The sequence below is a fragment of the Cherax quadricarinatus genome, chromosome 2 (assembly GCF_038502225.1).
Source record: "Cherax quadricarinatus isolate ZL_2023a chromosome 2, ASM3850222v1, whole genome shotgun sequence".
Classification (NCBI taxonomy): domain Eukaryota; kingdom Metazoa; phylum Arthropoda; class Malacostraca; order Decapoda; family Parastacidae; genus Cherax; species Cherax quadricarinatus.
In genome coordinates this window covers 18,278,806-18,295,329 of record NC_091293.1, presented here as the reverse complement: position 1 = coordinate 18,295,329, position 16,524 = coordinate 18,278,806, and the positions used below count along the sequence as shown (strand labels likewise).

Below are 16,524 nucleotides of genomic sequence, written 5' to 3'. Positions count from 1 at the left end.
CTGAAACATGGTGATCACTTCCTAGTAAAACTGCCTGCTACTGCTTTGAAGAAAAAGGCTCAGAAGAGGTGTTACGTCTGTGCACATACAAAAAAAATGCCCACAACAACGCAGAGACACTCGTTTTATGTGTGAGGAGTGTAAAACACCACTGTGCATGACACCATGTTTCAAAGAGTTCCACAGGCTGCAGAACTTCTAGAAACATTCCCTGTGACTGTATATGTGTATATAAAATATAGAAAAATAGTAATAAACAACATTTCATATCGTTTGTTTGTGTAAATATTTTTTATAAACAAAACAATGACAACAGTGTTTACGCCCTTATTGTGTAGTATTGAAAAAGAAAAAACTTACAAAATACTGATCATATTGGTCTCACAGGCCATAAAAGTTACTTGGAAAAAGAAAAATTAAAAAATAATAGAAATTAGTACATAAGAAAGTAAATAAAAGAATACCGGGAGACAGCAGTCGGCGATGTTGCCACATTGTCCCCCTTTTTCATCAACTTCATGCCTCCATATCTCGGTAAGTATTGATGGTAAAAATTTTTTGTTTAGCCTATAATATTTAAAAAAAAGAAAAACTATTTTTTCATAAGAAAAAATAATTTTTTTTTTTTTTGAAATTTGGCCGACCCTGAGAACGAGTCTCTAAGAGGACCTGTCGACCCTCAAAGGGTTAAAATAGCGACTTTGCGGTGTATTTTTGCATGGTTTTTACAGTTGTATTTGTGCGAGGGGCTTGGACTTCCAGCAGGCATGCGTGAGCGTGTTTGATAGGAGTGAATGGAGACAAATGGTTTTTAATACTTGACGTGCTGTTGGAGTGTGAGCAAAGTAACATTTATGAAGGGGTTCAGGGAAACCGGCAGGCCGGACTTGAGTCCTGGAGATGGGAAGTACAGTGCCTGCACTCTGAAGGAGGGGTGTTAATGTTGCAGTTTAAAAACTGTAGTGTAAAGCACCCTTCTGGCAAGACAGTGATGGAGTGAATGATGGTGAAAGTTTTTCTTTTTCGGGCCACCCTGCCTTGGTGGGAATCGGCCAGTGTGATAATAAAAAAAAAAAAAAAAATATTTGTGGTTTCTTGGTCTCATTTGATAGAATGGAAGATATATTACAGAAATAGAGATGATTACGATTGGTTTTAGGACTGAAAATAACTTGAAATTGAACTCGAAGTAGCGGAAATGTTTGATTTTTGCTAATGTTCAAGAGTAAACAAATCACATCATGTATCCAGTACACATCAGCTGGTGGGTCTGATGTGCATTCATGAATGCACTGATATTATTTATACAATTATTACAATATTGCATAACAGTAAATCTTCTATTTTCTGGTGTGAATAAAAATTCTTTGTGAATAAAAAATCAAAATGGAATTCATGTGTAAAGTCTGAAAACATAACTAATAAACAGAGAAAAATGTTATTTTAGTGCCAGGAATGTCTGCACTGCTTATTCTAGACCCGATTTTGAAATTGGAATATTCTGAACATTTTGTTTTACATGCTTCAAGGGAACTTATTATTTTATTGTTATTACGTTGTCTACTACTACTATACTATTACTACTATACTATCATCCTCCTCCTCCTCCTCCTCCTCCTCATCATCCTCATCCTCCTCCTCATCATCCTCCTCCTCCTCATCATCATCATCCTCCTCCTCCTCATCATCCTCCTCCTCCTCCTCCTCATCATCATCCTCCTCCTCCTCCTCCTCCTCCTCATCATCATCCTCCTCCTCCTCCTCATCATCATCCTCCTCCTCCTCCTCATCATCATCCTCCTCCTCCTCCTCATCATCATCATCATCCTCCTCCTCCTCCTCATCATCATCATCATCCTCATCATCCTCATCCTCATCATCATGCTCATCATCATCCTCCTCCTCCTTGTCCTCCTCCTCATCATCATCATCATCCTCATCATCCTCATCCTCATCATCATGCTCATCATCATCCTCCTCCTCCTTGTCCTCCTCCTCATCATCATCCTCCTCCTCCTCCTCCTCATCCTCCTCCTCCTCCTCATCATCATCCTCCTCCTCCTCCTCATCATCCTCCTCCTCCTCCTCCTCATCATCATCCTCCTCCTCCTCCTCATCATCATCCTCCTCCTCCTCCTCCTCATCATCATCATCATCCTCATCATCCTCATCCTCATCATCATGCTCATCATCATCCTCCTCCTCCTTGTCCTCCTCCTCATCATCATCATCATCATCCTCATCCTCATCATCATCATCATCATCATCCTCATCCTGCCCCTCCTCCTCCTCCTCCTTGGGACCTATAAATAGTAAATGACCAAGTCAGGTGTAAATGTCCACCTGTCAGTGTGTGGGTGACAATGTGAGTACAATTTCAGTACTTAATACTAGTGTCTGAACAAAGATTAGTTATGAAATGACAAGAACTACTATAAACGGTAATTTTTTTTTTTATTATCACACTGGCCGATTCCCACCAAGGCAGGGTGGCCCGAAAAAGAAAAACTTTCACCATCATTCACTCCATCACTGTCTTGCCAGAAGGGTGCTTTACACTACAGTTTTTAAACTGCAACATTAACACCCCTCCTTCAGAGTGCAGGCACTGTACTTCCCATCTCCAGGACTCAAGTCTGGCCTGCCGGTTTCCCTGAATCCCTTCATAAATGTTACTTTGCTCACACTCCAACAGCACGTCAAGTATTAAAAACCATTTGTCTCCATTCACTCCTATCAAACACGCTCATTATCAGAACATAAAAATTATATAAAATAATATGAAAAATAGAAAAAAAAAAAGGTATATTGGCAACACTTTTGCAAGCGGCAGTGCTGCATGTTGCCATCAGGTGATCCCCAAGTGCCAACTTTGCGGCTTCATATCTCGGTAAATACTGACTCTAAATTTTTTTTTTATCATATAACACTTAGAAAAATGTGCTCTTTTTTCAATAAAAAAAAAAGATTTTTTTATTTTTCAAAATATTTGGGGCACTGGGGTAGTGAACACATATATACGTTTGGACCGTTTACGGGTTAATCCGTTCCAGTGATATTCGCTAATATCAACTCTACAGCTTATTTATCTATCTCACTTCATCTAATATGGCATAATAAACAATATAAATAACATAGAAACCTGATATTTACTCTAAAATTAATAAAATATGTCATTCATGTAATGGTATGGGCGGTGTCGGCGGTGGACGAAAGTTTGTCTGGTGACCGGGCTAAAATACTTCATGAATAATTTCGCTAATATCATCTATATGGCTTATCTATCACAGTTCATCTAATATGACATAACAAACAATATGAATAACATAGAAACATGATATACAGTGGACCCCCGCATACCGTTGACATCACATAACGTTTAATCCGCATACCGCTCGCTTTTATCACAAAAATTTTGCCTCGCATACCGCTCAAAAACCCGCTCACCGCTGTTCGTCCGAGACGCGTCCAATGTGCGTCCTTAGCCAGCCTCACATGTGCCGCCGATGGCATTGTTTACCAGCCAGCCTCCGCGGTAACATCCAAGCATACAATCGGAACATTTCGTATTATTACAGTGTTTTTGGTGATTTTATCTGCAAAATAAGTGACCATGGGCCCCAAGAAAGCTTCTAGTGCCAACCCTACAGCAATAAGGGTGAGAATTACTTTAGAGATGAAGAAAAAGATCATTGATAAGTATGAAAGTGGAGTGCGTGTCTCCGAGCTGGCCAGGTTGTATAATAAACCCCAATCAACCATCGCTACTATTGGTGGTACAGCTGCTGCTGCTGCTGTACCACTGTCAGCTGCTGCTGCTGCTGCACTGTCAGCTGCTGCTGCTGCTGTAGCACCGTCAGCTGCTGCTGCTGCTGTACCACCGTCAGCTGCTGCTGCTGCTGTAGTACCGTCTGCTGCTGTTGTAGCATCGTCTGCTGCTGCTGTAGCATCGTCTGCTGCTGCTGTAGCACTGTCAGCTGCTGCTGCTGTTGTACCACCATCACCTGCTGCTGCTGCTGCTGCTGTAGTACCGTCTGCTGCTGCTGTAGTACCGTCTGCTGCTGCTGTAGCATCGTCTGCTGCTGCTGTAGCACTGTCAGCTGCTGCTGCTGTTGTACCACCGTCAGCTGCTGCTGCTGCTGCTGTAGTACCATCTGCTGCTGCTGTAGTACCGTCTGCTGCTGCTGTAGCATCGTCTGCTGCTGCTGTATCACTGTCAGCTGCTGCTGCTGCTGCTGTAGCACCGCTGTTGGTGTGGCTTATTGAGAATACCAAGAAACAATTAACCCCAGAGGATTTGCCACCCAGGATAACCCAAAAAAGTCAGTGTCATCGAAGACTGTCTAACTTATTTCCATTGGGGTCCTTAATCTTGTCTCCCAGGATGCAACCCACACCAGTCGACTAACACCCAGGTGAACAGGGAAAAATGCCTGGAACTAGTGCTCATATTGGTGAATTTAAAGCCAGCAAAGGTTGGTTTGAGAGATTTAAGAATCGTAGTGGCATACACAGTGTGATAAGGCCTGTTCTGGAAGAAAATGCCAAACAGGACCTACAGTACTCAGGAGGAAAAGGCACTCCCAGGACACAGTGTCTCATCAGTCATTGCTGCATCTTCAATAAAGGTAAGTGTCATTTATTCTTCATTTAGTAGAGTAGTACATGCACAATATATATTGTGCATGTACTACTCTACTATTGTGCATGTATCCTTCTCTTTGTGTGTAGGAAAATGTATATTTCATGTGGTAAAATTTTTTTTTTCATACTTTTGGGTGTCTTGCATGGATTAATTTGATTTCCATTATTTCTTATGGGGAAAATTCATTCGCATACCGATCATTTCGCATAACAATGAGCCCTCTTGCACGGATTAAAATCGCTATGCGGGGGTCCACTGTATACTCTAGAATGAATAAAATATGTCATTATGTAACAGGTGGAGGTGGCCACAACCGCTCCTTCTTTGTTGTGGTAAACACTGCCATCTAGTGACGGCCTTTTGAAGCCGTCTATTATTATAATTATTATATGTAGTACATTATTATAAATGTATTATTATTATACATATTATATTATTATTATTATTATTGTATTATATTATTATACGCATTATTATTATACATATTATTATTATTATTATTATTATTATTGTATTATATTATTATACGTATTATTATTATACATATTATTATTATTATTATTATTATTATTATTATTATTATTATTATATAAATTGTAATTTTTATTCACACAAAAAATATAAGATTTACTGTTATTCCTTATTGCAATAATTGTATAAATAATGTCAACCCATTCACGACTGCCAAGCAATGGACCATTTCTCCTAGGTTGAGCTCTATTTCAAGGTACTTTTTGTCATGAAAGTAATCAAATCATATCTATATCTGTAATATATCTTCCATTCTATCAAATGAGACCAAAAAAACGAGAATACAACCATAAAAACCATTCGAAATTACCACTAATGGGTGGCTAATTGCTGAGAAGTGAACACCATTATTTATGCTTAGATTTCTTAAATTTTTGGTGTACGTTAAGAAGCATCTTTCCATCATATATTGCCCAAGTTTCAATAAGACAGTCCAACAAACAAATGAGATACAATTCCTGAGATCAAGAGCAAGAGCCCCTCACCAGCGTCAAGGAACCTGCCTTGAGGTCTGCTCGCTTATGGTAATTTTGCTCGCGTAAGGAAGCAAAAAATCGACCCATCGACTGCTCATATTTGGAAAAACTCGCTTGTGGACACGCTCGCAAGTAGAGGTTCCACTGTATATGGAATAGGAGGTAGGTTACTGAAAGCAGTGAAGGGTTTTTACGAGGATAGTGAAGCTCAGGGTAAAATATGTAGGAGAGAGGGAGATTATTTCCCAGTAAAAACAGGCCTTAGACAAGGATGTGTGATGTCACCATGATTATTCAATATATTTATAGATAGGGATGTAAGAGAAGTGAGTGCTCGGGTGTTGGCAAAAGGTGTGGGGTTAAAAGATAAAGAATCTAGCACAAAGTGGGAGTTGTCACAATTGCTCTTTGCTGATGACACTGTGCTTTTGGGAGATTCTGAAGAGAAGTTGAAGAGGTTGGTGGATGAGTTTGGTAGGGTATGTAAAAGAAGAAAATTAAAAGTAAATATAGGAAAAAGTAAGGTGATAAGGAAAACAAAAAAATTAGGTAATGAGAGATCGATTATCATATTGGAGGGAGAGAGTATGGAGGTGAATGTATTCAGATATTTAGGAGTGGACATGTCAGCAGATAGGTCTACGAAAGATGAGGTGAATCATAGAACTGACAAAGGGAAAAGGGTGAGCGGTGCACTGAGGAGTCTGCAGAGACAAAGAACTTTGTCCATGGAAGCAAAGAGGGGAATGTATGAGAGTACAGTTATACCAATGCTCTTATATGGGTGTGAAGCATGGGTGGTGAATGTTGCAACAAGGAGAAGGCTGGAGGTAGTGGAGATCTCGTGCCTGGGGGCAATATGTGGTGTGAATATAATGCAGAGAATTCATAGTTTGGAAATTAGGAGGTGCAGGATTACTAAAACTATCATCCAGAGGGCTGAGGAGGGGTTGTTGAGGTGGTTCGGACATGTAGTGGAAGGAAGGTGGGGTAGGGGGGTCAGCCTAGGAAAGGTTGGAGGGAGGGGGATAAAGGAAGTTTTGTATGCGAGGGGCTTGGACTTCCAGCAAGTATGCGTGAGCATGTTAAATAGGAGCAAATGGAGACAAATGGTTTTTAGAACTTGACGTGCTGTTGGAATATGAACAAGGTAGCATTTATGAAGGAAGGCCGGACCCGAGTCCTGGAGATGGGAAGTACAATGCATGCACTCTGAAGGAGGGGTGTTAATGTTGCAGTTTTATAACTGTAGTGTAAGCATGCCTCTGGCAAGACAGTCATGGAGTGAATGATGGCAAAAGTTTTTTTTTTTCCAGGCCACCCTACCTTGGTGGGAAATGGCTGATGTATTAATAAAAAAAAAAGAAATTCTCTGTAGTCCTAATACATTCCACACTCCCAAAGTTACACAAATTTTAACTAAATACAATACTTACAATATCAGGCCAAGCAGCAATAAAATCCTGGTCTAAACATCGTTTTATTTTAAGGTTGGTAATCACGTGGATCCTCTCTGATCCAGTCTGGAACGGATGGAAGAGTTCAAGCAGAATAATTCCTAAATTGTGCATATCACTCTGAAAAATAAATTAAAAGTTAAACTTTTTTACAAGAAAGGTTTTTCAAAAGAGCATTTTAGGCAATGTACTGATTATTTTTATTATCACACTGGCCGATTCCCACCAAGGCAGGGTGGCCCGAAGAAGAAAAACTTTCACCATCATTCACTCCATCACTGTCTTGCCAGAAGGGTGCTTTACACTACAGTTTTTAAACTGCAACATTAACACCCCTCCTTCAGAGTGCAGGCACTGTACTTCCCATCTCCAGGACTCAAGTCCGGCCTGCCGGTTTCCCTGAACCCCTTCATAAATGTTACTTTGCTCACACTCCAACAGCACGTCAAGTATTAAAAACCATTCATCTCCATTCACTCCTATCAAACACGCTCATGCATGCCTGCTGGAAGTCCAAGCCCCTCACACACAAAACCTCCTTTACCCCCTCTCTCCAACCTTTCCTAGGCCGACCCCTACCCCGCCTTCCTTCCACTACAGACTGATACACTCTTGAAGTCATTCTGTTTCGCTCCATTCTCTCTACATGTCCGAACCACCTCAACAACCCTTCCTCAGCCCTCTGGACAACAGTTTTGGTAATCCTGCACCTCCTCCTAACTTCCAAACTACGAATTCTCTGCATTATATTCACACCATACATTGCCCTCAGACATGACATCTCCACTGCCTCCAGCCTTCTCCTCGCTGCAACATTCATCACCCATGCTTCACACCCATATAAGAGCATTGGTAAAACTATACTCTCATACATTCCCCTCTTTGCCTCCAAGGACAAAGTTCTTTGTCTCCACAGACTCCTAAGTGCACCACTCACTCTTTTTCCCTCATCAATTCTATGATTCACCTCATCTTTCATAGACCCATCCGCTGACACGTCCACTCCCAAATATCTGAATACGTTCACCTCCTCCATACTCTCTCCCTCCAATCTAATATTCAATCTTTCATCACCTAATCTTTTTGTTATCCTCATAACCTTACTCTTTCCTATATTCACCTTTAATTTTCTTCTTTTGCACACCCTACCAAATTCATCCACCAATCTCTGCAACTTCTCTTCAGAATCTCCCAAGAGCACAGTGTCATCAGCAAAGAGCAGCTGTGACAACTCCCACTTTGTGTGTGATTCTTTATCTTTTAACTCCACACCTCTTGTCAAGACCCTCGCATTTACTTCTCTTACAACCCCATCTATAAATATATTAAACAACCACGGTGACATCACACATCCTTGTCTAAGGCCTACTTTTACTGGGAAAAAATTTCCCTCTTTCCTACATACTCTAACTTGAGCCTCACTATCCTCGCAAAAACTCTTCACTGCTTTCAGTAACCTACCTCCTACACCATACACTTGCAACATCTGCCACATTGCCCCCCTATCCACCCTGTCATATGCCTTTTCCAAATCCATAAATGCCACAAAGACCTCTTTAGCCTTATCTAAATACTGTTCACTTATATGTTTCACTGTAAACACCTGGTCCACACACCCCCTACCTTTCCTATCATATATTTACATATTCTATCATATATTTACATATTTACAATCACTGGACATGGTTTTAAAACTGCTGGAGCTTGTGGAACTCCTTGAAACAATGCACCATGCACAGAGGCAACTTACATTCCTCACACATAAACCGAGTGTCTTTGCGTCTTTGTTGCCGTCGTTTTGCTTGTGCACAGACAATGCATCTCTTCTGAGCAAATTTCTTCTAAGTTGAAGGAAGCTGTATTATGAAATGATCACCTTCCCTCCTCAAACGCTTGGGTATATCCTGAGTAATTCGAGGACCTTGTTGTATAGCAGGTGTTCTTACCTGGTACTTCATTATGAGTTGTCTGACAACAGAAACAAAATTCACCATACGGTGGTCTGTTGCCAGTCTTTATTTGGTACATATTATATGCATTGAGCATTGAAATGTCCATGAGATGTAAGAAAAGTTTCATGTACCACTTGTAACTCTTATGAACACAGTCAACAAAACCAATCTGCATGTCACATTTGTCAACCAAGCACATGTTTTGTGTATAATCAATCACTGTCACTGGTTTTCGAATATGTTCATTAGTCACTCGATCAACTTTGCCACAGTCTTGCATTTCATTACGGTGAATGGTTGTCAACAATGTGACATCTTGTTTGTCATGCCACCGTAATGCCATGATGTCATTGGCAGTAAACACCTGCACGTCATCACCTGCGTTGAGCCTGGGCATATGTTTACGATTAGAACGCACTGTGCCACACACATCTGTCTTGTTCACTCGCATGAAATCACTGAGTAATGGGCTTGTGTACCAGTTATCGGTATATAATGTGATACCCAATAACATCTTGGTATCTTTCTATGTTTTACTTCCCGTGTATACAACAATATCCAACACCAGGCCACTGTCACAATCACAGAGTACAAACAGTTTTATACCAAAGCGTTTCCTCTTGCTCGGTATATACTGCTTGAATGACAGTCTACCTTTGAACAAAATCAAAGACTCGTCAATTACAAGATTCTTGAATGGATAAAAGTATATGCTGAACTTTTGTTTGAGATACATGAAAACATTTCTAATCTTGTATAACCTGTCACTTCTGTCAGGCCTGGTTTTGTCAGAGAAGTGCAACATACGTAACAGTAAGATAAACCTATTCACTGGGATGATTTCACTGAAGACCGGGGTAGAAATTAGCCGATCTGTGGACCAGTATGCTTTTATATTATGCTTATAGACATGAGGCATAAGCATTATTGTTGCAAAAAGCAAATCCATTTCTGCAACAGTCGTCTCTTTCCACCTGTGTAGTCTTGACTGTGGTGATATGATCGTATTTGCCGTGGTGTACTCAAAATACTTATTACTTTCCCTGACAATAGTTTCCATCAATGGCTGGTCAAAGAATAATTCGAAGAATTCCAGTTCATTTGCCATGGTTCCAAGGAGACAAGTAGGTAGAATTCCACTTTGAGAGTCATCAAAGTGGTGGGGCTTGGGAACAAAATTGGGATTTTGCTGCCAATCCCAGATACGGTTTGCTGGTGGATACTGGACATCATAGGCTGGTGGCTGACGCTCCGCTTTGTCCTTGAACTGACGAGTCAGCAGTGTGGGTCCCAGCCTGGGCTGGTGAGTCACGCATGGCGGTGCCACTACCATCACAACTACCACTATCTACTGATGCCTGTGGTCTATCCATGTCAAGTGTAGCCACATCATCCTCACTATCACTATCTAAACCTGGTGTAGGGCCACGGGATGTACTCCGGGATGTACTCCGTCCCCTAGGCACAGCATAGGGTACACTACCCGAGCGCATGCGGCGGCAAACATACCGACGCTTCACTGGTGAATATGATTCATCACTATCACTACTCGAATGATCGTCAAGCGCAATAAAATCACAATCCACGTCACTATCATCATCATTACTGAAGTCAGAGGCCTGGCCACGCGAAAATATTAGTTTTCTCTTGCGTTGAGGCACAACCGACCGTGAGTCACGAGTGCCCATACCAGAGGTAGAAGGTTGAGGATCGTCAGGGTTTTCTGCACTATTATCGATACCCTGGTCATTCCTTTCGGTCACTAACTGATCAAAGCCATAGAATTCGTCTTCATTTCCACTTCCATCAGTGTCAGAACTATCAGATAGGAAGAGGAGAGTCCCAATTTTCCGGGGAGTGAGAGCTGACTTGCGACGAGGCATGGTGAACAAGGGTAACTGAGCCGGCATTCCCACAATGCTATGCGGGCTCCTAGATTTTTTGTTTATGGCGCACACCCACCACGCAGACCCGTTCTCTCACATGTAGGCCTATGAGTGCTTTCGCGCTAAATTTGATGGCGCTAGAATTTTGGCGTAGATCTACTGTTTGGACACTCAACGTGAAGCCGTAGATCTACGGGACGGACCCTGAAAGGGTTATTAATCAATCTGCGCCTATCAAGATGGCTACAAATTGCTTCGGCAATTATTGATTCCATAAATTTTCCCACTATGGAGGTAAGGCTTATTGGTCTATAGTTTGAAGCCAAGGACCTGTCACCTGCCTTGTAAATAGGAATTACATTTGCCATTTTCCACTTATCAGGCACTATGCCAGTTTGTAGTGATATGTTAAAAAGATTAGCCAAAGGTATGCTAAGTTCCTCTTTACATTCTTTTAACATCCTTGCAAACAGTTCATCAGGGCCTAGGGATTTGTTAGGTTTTAGTTTCTCTATTTGTCTGAGGACCATGTCACTAGTTACCACAATCGTACATAGTTTATTATCATCCTGTTCTACATAATCTATTATTTAGGGAATATCGCTAGTATTTTCCTGGGTGAAAACTGAGAGGAAGTAGGTATGTAGAATTTCACACACATCCTTATCACTGTCAGTGATCTGACCAGAGTTACTCTTAAGTGGGCCAATCTTGTCCCTAATCTTACTTCTGTATACCTGAAAGAACCCTTTTGGGTTAGTCTTTGAATCCCTTGCGACCTTAGCCTCATAATACCTTTTTGCTTTTCTTATTCCTTTCTTTATTTCTCTCTTTAATTGAAAGCATTGATTCCTTAACTGCCCATCCCCTTTTTTGATACGCCTATATATGCCTCTCTTTTGACCAATGAGATGTTTTAATCTATTGTTCACCCATTTGGTATCATTTTTGTTAGATCTTATTTCCCTACTCGGAACAAAAGTTGTCTGGGCAGCTAGAACTATGCTCTGAAAAACGTCATATTGGCAACCAAGATCACCTACCTGACCCATAGTCAGGACATCCCAATTTAGCCCACCCAGGTAATTTTTCAGTCCCATGAAGTGGGTCAAGCGAAAATCTGGGACAGAGATTTGATTGCAGTTATAGATTCAAGATTTCCTGTCATATTGTTCCAATCAATTTGTCTGAAGTTAAAATCTCCCATTATCACAACATTTTCATATCTAGATGCCTTATGAATTTCGTCCCATAACAGCTTACTGCACTCCCTATCAAGGTTTGGGGGCCTATAAATGACATCCAAAATGCCTATTAGTCTGTTATATCAAGGCTTTACTGTATATCATTCTGATCAAAGTGAAATTTAATATTTAGGATATTAAATGGAATGTTAGAGGTATCAGAAAGATGGAGGGAATACACCTACCATCCGACTTACGACCGAGTTCGGTTCCAAGAAACCGGTCGTAAGTCGAAATGGATGTAAGTCGAACTTTACTACTGAATATCAAAATCACATTTTTGTAATGACTTTATTTTATTGTTTTATTTTGGTATTTTATGTTTTACTTTACTTTTTATGCTGTTAGTACTGTATTTTATACTGTAAGGTTTAGGATAAACACTGTGTACGAAACAAATAGTTGTTTATTTCCCAGAAATTTGGCAAAAAAAAACACGGTTGTAAGTCGAGTGGTCCTAAGTTGAGCAGGTCGTAAGTCGGATGGTAGGTGTATTTTGAGAAATTGTTAAACAATGTTGAAAATAGGGAAGCTGTGATTTCATATATAGAGCAAGGAGGAATAACATCTTATAGGAGTGAGGAAGAGCCAGTTGTGAGTGTGGAGGAAGTTCGTGAGGCAGTGGGTAGAATGAAAGGGAATAAGGCAACTGGGATTGATGGGATAAAGATAGAAATGTTAAAAGCAGGTGGGGATATAGTTTTTGGAGTGGTTTATGCTTTTACTTAATAAATGTATAGATGAGGGTAAGGTACCTAGGGACAAGAGAGAGTGCAAAAATTATAGGGGACAAAGTCTGCTGAGTATACCTGGTAAAGTGTATGGTAGAGTTGTTATTGAAAGAATTAAGAGTAAGATGGAGAATAGGATAGCAGAAGAACAATGAGGCTTTAGGAAAGATAGGGGGTATGTATACCAAGTGTTTGCAGTGAAATATAGGTGAAGAGTATTTAGAAAAGGGTAAAGAGGTTCTTGTGGCAGTTGTGGATTTGGAAAAGGCAGAGATAGGGGAGCAATGTGGTAGATGTTGTAAATGTATGGAATAGGAGGTAGGTTACTGAAAGCAGTGAAGAGTTTTTCTGAGGATAGTGAGGCTCAGGTTAGAGTATGTAGGAGAGAGGGAGATTATTTCCCAGTAGAAGTAGGCCTTAGACAAGGATGTGTGATGTCACCATGGTTGTTCAATATATTTGTAGATGGGGTTGTAAGAGGAGTGAATACTCAGGTGCTAGCAAGAGGTGTCGGGTTAAAAGATAAAGAATCTGACACAATGTGGGAGTTGTCACAGTTGCTCTTTGCTGATGACACTGTGCTTTTGGGAGATTCTGAAGAAAAGTTGAAGAGGTTGGTGGATGAGTTTGGTAGAGTATGTAAAAGAAAAAAATTAAAAGTGAATACAGAAAGACTAAGGTGATGAGGATAACAAAAAAATTAGGTGGCAAAAAATTGGATATCAGATTGGAGGGAGAGAGTATGGAGGAGGTGAATGTATTCGGATATTTAGGAGTGGACATTTCAGCAGATGGGTCTATGAAAGATGAGGTGAATCGTAGAACTGATGAGGGGAGAAAGGTGAGTGGTGCACTGAGGAGTCTGTGAAGAATAAGAACTTTGTCCATGGAAGCAAAGAGGGGAATGTATGAGAGTATAGTTATACCAACACTCTTATATGGGTGTGAAACATGGGTGGTGAAAGTTGCTATAATGAGAAGGCTGGAGGTAGTGGAGATGCCATATCTGAGAGCAATGTGTGGTGTGAATATAATGCTGAGAATTTGTAGTTTGGAAATTAGGAGGAGGTGTGGGATTACCAAAACTATAATTCAGAGGGCTGAGGAGGGGTTGTTGAGGTGGTTTGGACATGCAGAGAGGATGGAACAAAATAGAATTACTTCAAGTGTGTATAAATCTGTAGTGGAGGGAAGGCAGGGTAGGGGTCAGCCTAGGAAAGGTTGGAGAGAGAGGGTAAAGGAGGTTTTGTGTACAAGGAGCTTGGACTTTCAGCAAGCATGCATGAGCGTGTTAGAAAGGAGCAAATGGAGACAAATAGCTTTTAGGACTTGACGTACTGTTGGAGTGTGAGCAAGGTAACATTTATGAAGGGATTCAGGGAAAATGGCAGGTCGGACTTGAGTCCTGGAGATGGGAAGTACAATGCATGCACTCTGAAGGAGGGGTGTTAATGCTGCAGTTTTATAACTGTAATGTAAGCATGCCTCTGGCAAGACAGTGACGGAGTGAATGATGATGAAAGTTTTTCTTTTTCAGGCCACCCTACCTTGGTGGGAGATGTCCAATGTGTTAATAAAAAAACAAATAATAACTTAATAATTCTAAAATTTCTAGGAAAATATGTCAGTAATATTACTGCTACCTAAAAAAGCAAGGAACAATGCCATTAAGAAAAATGCTGCAATGAAAAAATGTTTGATAAGAATTTGAATAAAAAAAATTGTTCCTGGTGGAAAATATATTATTTTTATAAAAGAATAACATGCATAGTGCTACAATACCTTTGTATCATACTGGGCACCACTTTTGAGCTCTGGAGCTGCATAGATGGGTGTACCAACACCCCGAGTGTTTGGTGCATGCTCAGAAATGGGTGTAAGAGTGTTGCTGACAACACACTCTGCCCCTACATCTCCATTATTAACCAAGTCAGGCAGTGAGCGAGCTAGACCAAAGTCACCCAGCTGAATGCTTTTTCCATCCAATGTAAAGAATATATTTGCAGGCTGGAAGAAGAAAATGATAATTAAACAAACTCACTGATGAGTAACTGGCCAAAATAATAAACAATTAATAGAGTAATGACTTTCGAAATCGTAAAAACACAACAGAAAATAAATCACAGAATGGATGGGGCTCAAAATTTATTAGGTGAGTCCTAAAACTCACAGGCCAGTGTGACAAGATTCATCTAATATCTAACATAACAGGTAGTACATCACCAGTGGTACTAATGAAGCACAAAGCAAGACAAAACGTCCCAAATGGTAATTCCTGCTTCATATTTGCAAACATTCAGGGTTTGAAATTAAATAAAACCAACAAAGTTATTTATGTAAGCGGGCTCCTATCAGAAGCAAATGCCATGTTTGGAGCATTTACAGAAACACATACAAGGGATGTTTCGGATGTAGAGATAAAGATAGAAAACTGTAACATGTATACATGTGATAGAATTAATAGGAGTAGGAATCTTTGTAAAGGATACTTTCTGTTGCACAGAAATGCTGAACTCTACGAGTGATATAGTAGAAATTCTAGGCATTAAAGTTGAAAATAGGAATTTGGTAATTATCCTAGTACACAAACCACCATCATCAACTGCTGAGGAATTCACAGAGAAGCTAAGGAAGATAGATAGTTAAGTGGATAGGCTAGAAAATCCCACACCAAATATTTTACTCCTTGGAGATTTTAATCTCCCTCATGTAAAATGGAAGACGGCACAACACAACGTTATACCAGAAATATCTCCAGGAAGCACCCTGGCTCAACAGGCACATACCAGGGAACTAATGAGGCTTTGTGAAAAGTACTTATTAAACCAACAGATAACTAATCCCACTAGAAATGAAAATACCCTGGATTTGATATTCACAAACAACAAGGAACTAATCAGAAACATAACAGTTACAAAAACAATATACTCTGATCACAACATCATAGAAGTTCATACAAGTATTAACTTTGGGTTAGGGAACTGCCTCACTAATGTTAGAGATGGGGTGTTCAGTAATTTTAATTTTTGACAACCATAGAACTGACTGGGAAAAAATAAACCAAGATCTATCAGACATATCCTGAGAGGCAAACACGAGCGCCCTAAATCCCCACCAGTGCCTAGAGAAGCTGAATATAGAAGCATACAAACTATGTATGAGGCAAGTACCATTGAGGAAAACCAGAAGATCAGATATAGAGAGAGAGCGTAGGAGATGGTACAGAAGAAGAAAAAGGGTTACTGAATTGCTTAAAAACACAAATATGCTTCAACAGGGGAAAGATAGGCTTAGATATGAGATCAGTGAACTAGAGCAAAATCTCAGGATGTCATACCTAACAGAAGAAGTACAAAAGGAACAAAGGACCATACAGAATATTGCAAGAAACCCAAAATATTTCTATTCCTATGCAAAATCCAAGCTAAGAACTACCTGTAGAATTGGACCACTACTGAGAGGAGACTTGTATACTGACGATGAACAGGAAATGAGTGAAATCCTATGTGAGGGAAAAGTTCAATAGATAGGAGTAGCGAGGGAGTATATAGTAACAATATTTTCATTGCTGGCTACTTGTTAAGGTAGGGTAAGTCAAGCTC

The 16,524-nt window shown here is 40.3% G+C and overlaps 1 protein-coding gene across 6 annotated transcripts in view; it reads right to left on the bottom strand.

The window, feature by feature from the left end:
- The window catches only part of LOC128687663 (eukaryotic translation initiation factor 2-alpha kinase 1-like), a 337,432-nt gene that overhangs the window by 30,802 nt on the left and 290,106 nt on the right, over positions 1-16,524 (bottom strand). For all 6 annotated transcript variants that reach the window (XM_070087473.1, XM_070087464.1, XM_070087478.1 and 3 more), the window contains 2 exons: positions 14,705-14,929; positions 7,089-7,229 (listed from right to left, as the gene is read on the bottom strand). In XM_070087473.1, the coding sequence (XP_069943574.1) occupies positions 7,089-7,229; positions 14,705-14,929 (366 nt within the window). The remainder of the gene's footprint in view (positions 1-7,088; positions 7,230-14,704; positions 14,930-16,524) is intronic.